This window comes from Charadrius vociferus, unplaced genomic scaffold (assembly GCF_000708025.1).
Source record: "Charadrius vociferus isolate BGI_N301 unplaced genomic scaffold, ASM70802v2 scaffold7, whole genome shotgun sequence".
Lineage (NCBI taxonomy): Eukaryota > Metazoa > Chordata > Aves > Charadriiformes > Charadriidae > Charadrius > Charadrius vociferus.
The window spans coordinates 8,547,157-8,559,386 of record NW_009649308.1 but is presented as its reverse complement, the minus strand read 5'-3'; the positions used below and the strand labels follow the sequence as shown (position 1 = coordinate 8,559,386).

The window sequence follows — 12,230 nt, the reverse complement described above, 5'->3', positions numbered from 1 at the left end:
GGTGGGGAGAAAGCATAGGAGCGGGCTACTACGGGGAAATTGGAACAGGAAACTAAAGAGGTTCCTGAAACATGTGCTGTGTCTGCTCCAGATAACTCTTCGTCTCTCTTCACTTTAATATGTGGAACTCAGTTGCATTAACTTCTTGTGGTAGAGAAGGCATTAGACAGGCATAGACAGACCTGTAGTACAGTTCATGTTCAGTCTCACAAAGCAGCTGTAAAATTTCTCCCACCAGCTGGCTACAATTTTATTCCAGTCCCTTTTTCATAGTTATTCCTGGCACCCTCTGAGGGGTGACTAAATGTACTTTTCACTGTGAAAGCCACTTTCTGTTAAGTCTGGTTGTCTCTTCAGGGGACAGCAATGTTGGAGAGAAGAGACATAGAAAATTGATTCTGTTAATTTTTCTTGAAAAAGAGGAGCCACAAATGCCTCAGTCAAATAAGTGGTATGGCTCCACCTTCTCAGCAAGGCAGGATGGATGGGTGAGACCGAAGGGGCTACATGTGACAAGAACAGCGGAGCAGTGCATTGAAACGAGGCAGCATATTCTTGTTCTTGCCCTGTGAAGGACATTTTCATTTTTAAGGGTGGGTTGGGGTTTTTTTTGCTTTTAAAATTCCTTAAACATTCTTCTCTAACATACCCTGCAGTAAAGCAATAAAAGCCAATTCTCCACCCCTAGCATTTCACAATCCTTAGCACAATTACAGCCTTGAGAAGATCATGAAAAACAATTGCCTGCAGATGCCAAAGACCAGGCTTCAGCTCAGAGAGCGATGTGGGATTTGGTGCATTGTGACACAGACCCTCAGGAATACACAAATAGGACTTAAAACCAATGTGGAATACATATTCTAACTACAGCATAGCCCAAATACCTTTTGGACCGAGTACTACCACACATGGTAAGGTTAAGTTGAAGCACCTTCTTCCACTTTGGTTTCAGCATCCAGTGTTGGGATGATGATTACCCTGACAGAACTGAAAATGTAGCCTATTGTGGAAAAACTTCTATAGGAAATAGACTCACAGATTTTCTGTTTAAACCTTAGCAAACCTTCTGCTTGATTATTTTATCTGCGGAAAAAATGCAGAATTGGGTCAAGTGATACTATTTGTGAATTAGTATTGAATCCATCATGAAAAAAAATCAGTCTATCATTGTCAATTCTCTTCTGAAGTGTTTCCATTTCCCTGTGTGAATCAACATGACATTTTTAAATTCATCAAAAACGTAAGGGGTTTTGAACACAAAACCTAAATGAATCTTATTGTTTGACTTTGAATAAAACTTCACCAAAAAAGTTAAAATATTTTAATTTTATATCACCATAAAGCTTTCAGTAAAAGCCTTTGTCTCTTTCCAGCCTATAGTTCCAAATCTCATCCATTCAGGGGGCGCTGAAGGAGGGCAAAGTTACTTCACTTCAGTAGCTTCCCCATTATCTTGAATCCTGCTGTGAAATCCCTGTTTGAATCTTTCTTTATTAACCCTTTTTTTTTTCCCTATAAGTATTTCCAGCTCAGAGTACATTCATAGATTGTCTTGCAGCATGCCACATGGAATCATAGAAACATAGAATCATAGAGTGGTTTAGGTTGAAAGGGACCTTGAAGATCATCGAGTTCCAACCCCCCTGCCCTGGGCATGGAGACCTCTCACCAGACCAGGTTGCTCAAAGCCCCATCCAGCCTGGCCTCAAACACTTCCAGGGATGGAGCTTCCACAGCTTCTCTGGGCAACCTGTTCTGGGGCCTCACCACCCTCAAAGTGACATTTTTCTTCCTATTATCTCATCTAAATCTCCTCTCTTCCAGTTTAAAGCCATTACCCCTCATCCTATCACTACATGCCATTGTAAGAAGTCCCTCCCCAGCTTTCCTATAGGCCCCCTTTACGTACTGGAAGCCACCTATAAGATCTCCCCGGAGCCTTCTCTTCTCCAGGCTGAACAACCCCAACTCTCTCAGCCTGTCCTCATAGGAGAGGTGCTCCAGTCCTCCTCTGGCCCCACTCCAACAGGTCCATGTCCTTCCTATGTTGGGGCTCCAGAGCTGGATGCAGTACTCCAGGTGGGGTCTCACCAGAGCAGAGTAGAGGGGCAGAATCACCTCCCTTGACCTGCTGACATCTTATAGCAGCTTCAGATAAATGAAGTAGGGAGTGAGTGTAAATAAAAAAACCCATGAAGCCAAATGTGCACTGCTGACATCTGTGGTACACAATAAAATCAAGCTGTGCAATGACAAGGATAACGCCCATAACTGGCACTCTGCCTTCTAAGGACACCTTGCTGGGAAATTTGGCAAAGTTCACGATGGATACTAGAGTCCATTTTTGGTAACATAAAAAGCTGAGTATGGTACATGTTTCTCACATTCAGGTTATTTTTTGGTAGATTTAAATAATGGCTATAGAAATTCCCCGAAGCATGCTGTCTGGCTGGATTGTAAATGTATACTAGAAAGTAATGTGTCCAGGGACATTAAATATCCCATATTCTAAGATTGTTTCCTAATACTGCCACAAAAGAATGCAACTGTTTGTCATCTCTGGTCTCTTCTCTGGCTTCTCTGGATTCATGCCTGGACCCGTTCCCATGCTTATCTCAAGGAGAAGGAGCACCCAGGCATTTGAAAAAGACCAGCTTTCTCAGCAGTGAGTTTAGACCTCAAAGTCAGATGGACAGTTACCGACATACCAGCCAAACCTGCCAGTCCTGAAGCATTTCTTGATGTGAACTTGACTTAAAAGTCAACATCAGCTTCCTGTCTAATCCGTACTGTGAGACCAGGGAAGAGGCCACACAGCAACTGCCATTGGGACTGACAAGTAGAGATTTCCTTTCAGGTTAGGCACAGTCAATATGTTTATTCAAGTAGAAAATAGGTAGATTAAATGGTGGTGTTTTCCTGCTGCTAAGAGGACCTCACATAGAGGTTACTCATTTTCTGGTGCAAAGGTTGATGGCGACCTGTTTCTGTGTGAGCTGCTGTATCTGATTAGCCCCACTGCATTTCACAAGTGTTTCCCGACTCCTCCTTCACCTTCTGATCTGCAGCATCTCAGCTCTCAAAAGATGCTTCTTTTCTTATGCGCAGTGTCTGTGATCCATCAGCTGTATTCCCCCTTGTACAGCCTCCTGCCCGGTTTGTCACTATTATCTGGTAGCATAGACAGAAGACAGAACTTGATGATAAAGGAGAGGGTTATGATTAATTCTGAAGCTTCTGAGAACTGAGCCACGGCATTACATCTCTGTGACAAACTGTCCTGAAAACATCAGGATGTCTCTGTTCTCTGACACTGGAGCATGCAGTTGTGGAAAGTAAGAGCAGCCTGAACAGAGATACCTTTTTTTGATATAACTTGGATAGAGGGGTTTTAGACTTGAATGCACTGTTCTTCACATAAGCCCATCACTGTCATCTGAGAGCTGTGTTTAGCCCAACTTTCTGAGCAACTACTTAAACAAAACTGGAAGAGAATGAGGATTGCATAGCAAGTGTACACCTGGCCTGTTTCATGAGCTGGTTGTCATCAGAACCCTGCTCCCTGCCAGCGGAAGGTTGTTTAATATCTATTTTAAATGTTTATTGGAGAGCTCCTCCTTGCTGCTGTCTTTGATCCATTGTCCTGTCTGGAAAAAATAATGGACCGTTTGCTGTTGTCAAGAATAGTGGATGAGTCTAGCTGCCCAGACTCAATTCTGAATGCATATAGGCCGCTTCTCTTGAGTTGGCATGTTCTGAAGTTGATCCAACTATCTGTGAGCCAAGCGCAGTGGCAGGTTTGCAAGATGAGGAAGCACTGTGTGCTCGGAGATTCCCGACTCTCATTCCCAAGTCTGTTTTAAAAATTGCTCTTGCTACTGGCTGTCATACTCATTCCCAAGAGCTTATCTTTGAGAACAAATCAACTTTTGCATTTCTAAGTCTTCCCACTGAAATTCCGCATTGAATTTGCATGTTTAATGGCCTTTCACCACTTCTTTTCTAAACTAGGTATTGTGATCCCCGGTATATGACATACCTGGTAAGCAGAGTATCTGGTACCTTTCATGACAGTTGCCTTGGGAGCAATGGGAGAAATAGAAGGAAGGAGAAGGCAAAGAGCAGCTGATAAATAGCCAATCAAAGCATAAGGGAAACAGAGAGAAAATGGAGCAGAGGTGGGGGAGGGATTTAGCGATGCCAGTGGAAAGACTCCTTTTTGTTATCTGTATTGCGGGAGAAGCTAAGAGGTATCACATGAGAAAAGACTCAACTGCAAAAGGCAAAACAACCTCTTGTCATTCCCAAGGCAGTGCTTGTGTCTTAGCACTGTGCCTGCTCTGTTTGGCCCATGCCTTTTTCCAGTGACTGAGTTCATCGTACCTCTCCATATGCTGTCATATAAGAGCGGCCTAGCTGCAGAAGAGCGGGAATGTCTCTGAGAACTTTTTCTCAAGAACATTTTCTCGAAAGCCTTTTGTGTTTGGTACAGTGCTGAAGTATGTGGATGTTAGCTCCTCGTTCCAATTCTAAAAAAAAAAAGGTAGCCTTAGACTACCGTGCATAGATTTCTTTAAGCCTTAGAAATATCATTACTGTTCAAGTGTTTCTGGCTTTTACAGATTTCAACTTTTTCCTTTGTACTGTTCTTTTGTACTTCCCAATACAACAGCATGGCCTTAGGACTGAGATGGAACAGTTGTTTACACGCAGTATGGTGTTCAAGGCATAGCTTGAGTCATATGCGTGCCTGAGAACTGAGCCCAGTCCTCCTTCCACTGCCCGAGCAGTTGCCAAAGTAGCAGCTCCAGCTCATTGCGAATTCTCGGATATTGCTTTTCCACGTTGGTAGTCCTTTCTGCATTGTCTTTGTACTGTAAATAAACCAGGCCCAGAGCTGCAAAGAACTGGGCCAACTGTAGCTGAGAACATCCCTTGTCTCATCGCACAGGTGTAGCTCTCCCATTTCTTTCCTTTGTTCGGGAATTAGAGCCAGTCCTCCTAATATAACTGACCACTCAGTAACACCTTCACGAGCTCACACTGTGCAGGTACCTTTCATGTTCTACCAGCCTCTTTTTTTCTAGCTCTTTCTGAGAATTTGAATCTGTTTCTTTCAAATGTTAGCTTTCCTTTCCTTTCACTTAGCAAGTCCCTTCATTAACAGCTCCCTCGTCCCGCATATGCCTGTTACCTCTTCAAGCTCTGTCCTTTCCCCGCCCCTTCTTATGCCCTTTATCTCTTAATTACTGTTAATGATCAGATGTTGCTTTGCTCTTTGCCTTCGGCCAAAGTACTTGACACCATTTCATGCAAGACCCCATTCTATTCAGATCAATTTTCCAAAGCTCTTTGCAAAGGGGGGGAGCTTTTCCATCGCTGATTACGCAGCGTGGTGCCACCCCATGCCTCAGAGCTAAATCCACACATTCAGTGACACAGAAAGTAATTGCCTATCAGAAAAGGCAATACACTGCTACCTGCTACAGAAAGTGTGAGATGTTGTCAGGGTAACAGGCGTAGCGCGTGTGTCTGGCCAGGTGTAATCGTAGTGCAGCATATGGAAAAATCTGTTTCTCGTAAGTGGAAGTAGCTCCTTCTGTTTTGGATGTAGCTGTTACGTGGTTTGTTTGCGTGAGATGTTGGTATCCGTTCCTGTAAATGAGTGATGTGTTTGAGGAAAATCGTCCCCGGTATGAATTGTTAAAAAACAAAAGCTGCCTTAAAATTATGCTGCCTTATGGCTGTCATTCCAGTGGTGGCATTTTCAAGTAGATGGTGACAAAATGTGTGTATGAAATGATCATGAGTCTGATTTACACTTACACACATTCAGTGGGTTTATTTAAAATCCATGTCTAAAAAGTAGCAAGGTGGGGAAAAACAGATATGCTGTCATTAACAGCATATGGAATGGATAGAAATACTTGGGTTGAAATACAAAAAAAATGGTAGTGCCTGTGTTTAATTAAAAGTTAATTAGCAAGTGGAATGGTCCATTCTATTTGAGGATGAAGACAGTTGTTTCCAAATCGGTTCTTGTTCCCTATTGGAATGGACAGAAAATACCAGCATTTATAACAAAGTAAGAATGTTCAGTGTAAAAGCAACAAAGCATTTCTAGAATGTTGAATAATCGCAGTGGGTTACGTATGATTTAAGCGTAATTTAAACATTAATTAGGACCTATAGTAGATCAAAACATGTTGTGATAACATAAACTTTAAAATCACATCGATCCTAATGATAGAACCAAAGAAATTGTCTCAGGTTCATGGGAATGAAATGAGAAACTGGGGAGGATTTGCTGCGACAGTTTCCCACAGAAAACTTCGTTGTCACCAGTGTGCTCCTACAAAATGCTTTTGCATTTTGACAATACTTTCTGGAAGAGAAAGTGCTTCTTGAAAACTACCTCCTAACATTAATACTCATACCAGAATACAGTAGACAGCACCTTCAAGCTAGGCAGTCTAAAGGTGGGCACTGAGATGTGGATTCAGTGATCAAAAAGCAGTTCTGTGCAGTTCCTATAGGAATTGCGGATGATGAATGGTTTTTACCTTCCATTTTGGCCCAGGCGCTCAGAACTACATATCAGATGGCATACGCAGAGCTGCATTTTGGCTCACACGTCTAAAGCAGCGTCGGGGAGCTTAGAGTGTCGCTTTGAAGACATTCTGTTAGATGAGCCAGGAGGAAGCACAGCAAGGGAATGTGGAAAGATCGCAATCCCAGTCTAGGAGTGAGTTGCTTTCACAGCAAATGGCACTTGGTTTCCAGCTCTGAGCATCCAGTTGTTACAAGAATGAGGTATTTCACCTCTGCTGGTGATGGGCAGCTAGCAGTGGATGTGATGTGCTCTGGTGCCCTGTTCCTGTGCTCAGTAGCAGCGGTTCTGCCAGGCACAGGGGGGGATTGCTTCCGCTGGGTTTGTGGGCAGGTCTCAGCTGCCATTTGGTGAGCGCTGTGCTGCTGATTGTGTTTTAGGAGCAGATCCCTATGTGCTTATCAAGTGTGAGAACCAAAACATACGCTCCTCTGTGCAACATGATACGACCAGTGCCATCTTTGACACACAAGTGATTTTCTACAGGAAGAACACCGACAGTCCTATCATTGTCCAGGTAAGATAAGCCACGCAGGGTGGGCTGCTAAAGGTGGGTAGGGGAGCACAACAGCATCGCTGGGCTTGACGTGTGCTAACTCTTCCTTCATATGACTGATACCCAGGAGAGAAGTGTGGGAACCTCTGCTCCCCTTACTGAGCTGTGCCTGGAGCTGTTCAACTGATTCTCTAGTCTAGGTCTCTTCCATAAAACAGCAACTGATGACGCTTGGGGATCAGAGGGCATGTTTCATTCCAAGGCTTTGAAGGAATTCACAAAATTACCTTTTGCCTCATCTGGTACCTGACAAAACAGAGACCAAGAAAAGCCAAGTGTTGTCCAGAGTCAGTGTTTGAAATAAAACCAAGGCTAAGGCTACTATTAAGAAGATTTGTACCTTGAATTCTAGTCCTGTGGGAACTAGACCACACTATCTACCTCAGCACTAGCTGGAGAAACAGAGCTTGGTATTTAGATGAGGCAGTCCAGGAAAACTTTGGGAGAGTGGAATGGCATTTGTTTGATACACACAGTTGTTTAGTGTTAGACAAATACTGAGGACTATGTCTTCTGCATCAGTGTAGGGAGATCATCCGATGCATCTGTAAGTCAATTCACTGTGGCACTTAAATGCTAGAAATTGAAATGGCTTTATTCTATGTTGTATGAATAGCTATATGAAATAGCACTGTGTTGCAAGAAGAGATATATTTCTGGCTTTTCACTGCCTAACGCAGTACTGGTGCATAGCACTCCTGTGCCATAGTACTCCTCTGAACTAATAGGTATATTCTACAAATGTTATAAATAGAAGGAAGATGATAGCAGTGTTATCCCCCAAACCACAGACTGTAGTTACGGGTTAGAGGGAACTGATACAATAGCTGATGGAACATGGTTCTTGGCATGTGCAGGATTGCCTAATCCTTAGTAAAAATTCAATTTACACATGGGATCTTGCCCCATCTCTCTACAGTATGCAGCTCAAACACTTTGACTTTTCCAGAATAACTGAACGTTTGATACTAACAAACTTCACAGACCAAACAAAGACTGGCATGTGAGCCTAGCAGCAAAACCCACTATTAACAGCATTTCGGTCGCTGCTAGCTACGTGCCCAGCCTCATCCTGAGTAGTGACGAGGGACAGGTCCAAGGATTCCAGAACCACAGCTGTCCCTTGCTCTAGCAGTGGGGACCTGGCTCAAACAGTCAGAGCAAAGCGCTGAAGATACTGCAGAGGTGAGCACAAGCAGGCAGTGGCACAGACAGGCTGATTGCACGTAGGTTTTTACTGATGATGAGCTCAAACAGGTAATTTTTATTCCTCTTCTAGGCAGGCTGTGACCTAGAAAGCAAAAAGCTGCATTTAGCTCCTTATTTGCATAGTGTATGTAAATGAGCATGCAAATCCAGAATCTCCCACATGCTCTCTAGACAATTAGCTAAATTTAGATGTACGCCCCCTCCTCACTGCTTTTTCGAGGGGTTAACGGGGGTGACCCTACTCCAGCACCACCCTTTCAGGTGGAGGGTGAGAGAAGCACTGCTTCAGCTGGGTTTGTTTCTGCTCCCTTGTCTCTAGGTCTGGAACAGCAACATCTTGTGTGACCAGTTCCTTGGACAGGCAGTGCTGGCAGCTTCACCCAGTGACCCCAGAGAAGAGCAGACTCTGCAGCTCCGAGGGAGAGGCAACCGAGAAGCAGCCGAGGTGCCAGGTCACATCACCGTCAAGGTTTTTTCCAGCGATGACCTCGTGGAGCTATGAATACCAAAGCCCCGCAGAGCCAGACAGAGCTGTCACCTCGCAGCAGGAGGGCTCGTCTGTGCTTTCTGTGTGAATGACTCGGGAGCAAAGGTTGCACATAATCATAATCGCTTTAAAAAGAAAAAGCCCTCTAACTCTCCACATTATCATGGATAATGGGGAGAGAGGCTTTTAAAGAGGGAAAAATACATTTTTATACATATATATGTTCACGATACAGCAAATACAGTAGAAGAGAGGCCAAAGTTAGCAGATAAGCTCGTGAAGATGTGACCATCTTTCCCAGCAGCATCTTTCAGGAGCTCTTGGCACATAAGCTGGTAGCACACGTGACTCTTCTCACAGGTTCTCAGCACATCGGCATCTGTTCTCAGCAGTGGGACTGGCCGCAGGCAGGAATGGCTGCATCGCCATGGTCACGTACCAGCAGGTTGGTGGGGTGGCAAGCACAAGGTGTATTCACATGGCTCAGTCCTTGTTCACTGCCAGGCTGTGTTTAGGAGGGGGATTTTTTTAAGCTTTGATTGGAATTTTTTTCCCATAGAGGCATGTAAAATTCGTGATGAATTTCATTGTTATTGCTACAGGTCAGATGTTTCTGTTCCTTGGCAAAAATGTCATTACTCAAGGAGTCCAGTCATAGATCATAGTCTTAAGACCAGGCATGCCAGGGCAACGTTAAAATAGAAGGGCAGCTCTTGCACTGCCTGTTTGAACACCACAGCAAATAAGAGTTTTGCCCACATAAAGGCTCTCAGATTGACTTTCTTACTCTTCTGTTCTCCACCTCAAGCTGATGACTCACAAGTTGATATCTCTGGCCAAGAGAAGGGCACCTCACAATTCAGCTGTGGTTTCGTGCAGAGGACAGATTCAGTAACGGGAGCCCCCTTGCTAAGGAGGCTTTGTTTAATCCACACGGTGCTAAAAATGGAGTAACGCTCCCTTTGCATCATTAGATGTGATGGGTAGCACCAGACTGAGAGAGGACAAAATTAGCTCATGACAAGGATGGGTTTGTGTGCAGATTTCACTTTTGCATCGGTTTATTGCTGACAGAGCTGACGTCTTTGATAAAATTTTACTTGGGTATAATGGAGGACAGGTATTGTTTCACATTTCCTTCAAAGCAGGGTTCCGGTACAAACTTTGTTTTAACTTTTGCATATAGCCCGATGGCAGGGTTCCCTCAGAGCAGACATTTCTGTGTTATCAAGTTGCGCAGTGATTCTGGCAGTGTAAGAGGCTCACTGTGTTAGACCTCTGGGAAATAGATTTTATATGGTTGCAAATTCTGGTCTTGGAACGTGAAGCTAAAGGATGACTATCCTGCGTTTTGTACAGCCAGGAAATTCAAATTTCCGTGTACCTTGTAACCACTTCAGCCATTTTGTGCAATTTTTATAATTTATAAAATGGCCCTCAGTAGAGTTAATGTTTTCACAAAAGGTTTTTGAAATCTCCTTAGAGCTCCAAAGGATCGTTGCTGTGGTAGGAAATGCTCTCTCTGACATGCTGGAGATGGAATGTAAGGCTATGAATGACATTATACTGCCACCAGCTTAGTTGCATGTACCAAGTACCTAAATGCAGCTCTCTTTTTAAATAGCTTGGGCTCAAGCCATTTTGCACGCAGAGCATTTGTCAGATGTGAACTACACGCGGTTGACAGCCCCAGAGGCAAGCGTAATTCTTCTCTGTAAACTCATAGCTTCAGAGTTGCTTACTCTCAGATATGTTTGTAAACTGCAATTTTTTAAAAAAAGCATGAACTTTCTCCTACAGCCCAGAGCTCGGGCAAGCGACGCAGGGAACTGCGACGCAGGGAACTGCGACGCAGGGAACTGCAACGCAGTCTGGGCTGTCCTAGCCCTGCGCTAAGACCCGTTTGCCTCGCTTTTCCTCACACACTACTTTATGCCGCAGTAGCTGCTTCTCAGCACCGTGGCACGAGGGGTGACTGCAGCCCCTTGGCACACCCTCACCATACGGGTGGAGAGCACCATGCCGGCGTTCCCGCGTGGCTGAATCCCTGCACTGCAATTTGCCGGGCAGCAAGGCGTGCTGGAGAGCGCGCTGAGGCAGAGCAGAATAGGTCAGACAGACTTTCTCCAGGGGCTGTTCCGTCTGAGATGGGTGCAACAGGGAGGGGTTGGCTTGGCCAGGTGATTGATTTGGGTCAGTGTTCAGCCTGAGAAGGTTCCTCTCGGAGACACCACCCAGCTCGGCCAGGCTGCTTTCCCTTCTGCCAACTGAGGCAGCTGACAGGACACAGGGGGCTTATGCCTCTGTGATCTGAGAGCTTGCCTGAGCTCATGAAGGGCCCAAAGCCATCTTGGCTCCAGGAGGGAGGTCCCTTGGCTGTTTCCTTTAAGCCCTGCAGCCCTGGCCTCCAGCTCCCAGCACCACCACCCCGTTTCAGCATCTGTGTAAGGGCTGTCCCCAGCGTCAGCAGGGCAGAGGGTGCTTGACCAGCAATTCTTTGTCCTGTACAGCCTGACAAGGAGGGAAGCCAGGGCGGAGTGGGTAAAGTTGATGATTTTTAGCCCTTGGTAATTACGTCAGCGCAAGACATCCCCACTGTTTGTCCCCGTAGTATGGGGAAAGGGGGCCCTTGAACACCAGCACTGGCCAGGCTGGAAATGGAGCTCTCTTGGCTCTCTCAGCATTGCCCTGAGGGTATCGCAGTGCAGTGCTGGTAGTTGTGGGAGGCTTAGGCATGCCGAGACCAAGCAGCGTGTCAGTACCTCTGCATTTATTAATTTTTTGAAGTAGTTGGGGCAGGCAGGATTTGCCTGTTGCAGGAGCTGATCCAACCTGGGAACGTGACTGCCTGTGCTGATGTACAGAGGCTTCTGGCTTCTCCTCCCACCCCGGCACGTGGGAGACGGCAGCAATCCCAGGTGCAAGCACAGGTTGAACGGGACTTGCATTGCTGCCTGCTCCCTGCAAGAGAGCCCGGGCCGGGCCGGGGCTGGTGCCCACTGCTCTGCGGGCTCTTTCTGCTGTTGAACATCTTGCCGTGCACTGAAAGCAAAGCCAGCTCCATACGGTTTTGGCTCACAGGGGAGGTAAATGTGTTATGTCTGAGATGAGTGGATTGCCTGTTCAGACAGATGCAGGAATGTAAGCTCAAATGTCACCAGAGCTGGGCAGTATTTTTTAACAATTAATGATAACTTGTGGGAAAACTATGGGGTTTTTTTTGTGGGGGACTGCTCTTGGGCCACCTTCAACAGAGAGTTTTGGCGCCCAAAATTAAAACAGAGGGAAATAAACAGTTGGAAAATGTTTCATTTCAGCCTTTCTTTACTTTTCAATATGAAGTGATCTAAATAAAAGGTTAACAAAAA

The 12,230-nt window shown here is 45.2% G+C and overlaps 1 protein-coding gene across 1 annotated transcript in view; it reads left to right on the top strand.

The window, feature by feature from the left end:
• Positions 1-9,009, top strand: part of CAPN6 (calpain 6) — a 53,217-nt gene extending 44,208 nt beyond the window's left edge. Inside the window, exons 11-12 of the mRNA XM_009889302.1 lie at positions 6,991-7,127; positions 8,695-9,009. Coding sequence (XP_009887604.1) covers positions 6,991-7,127; positions 8,695-8,877 — 320 coding nt within the window. The 3' untranslated portion in view covers positions 8,878-9,009. The remainder of the gene's footprint in view (positions 1-6,990; positions 7,128-8,694) is intronic.
• Positions 9,010-12,230: the final 3,221 nt, after the last annotated feature.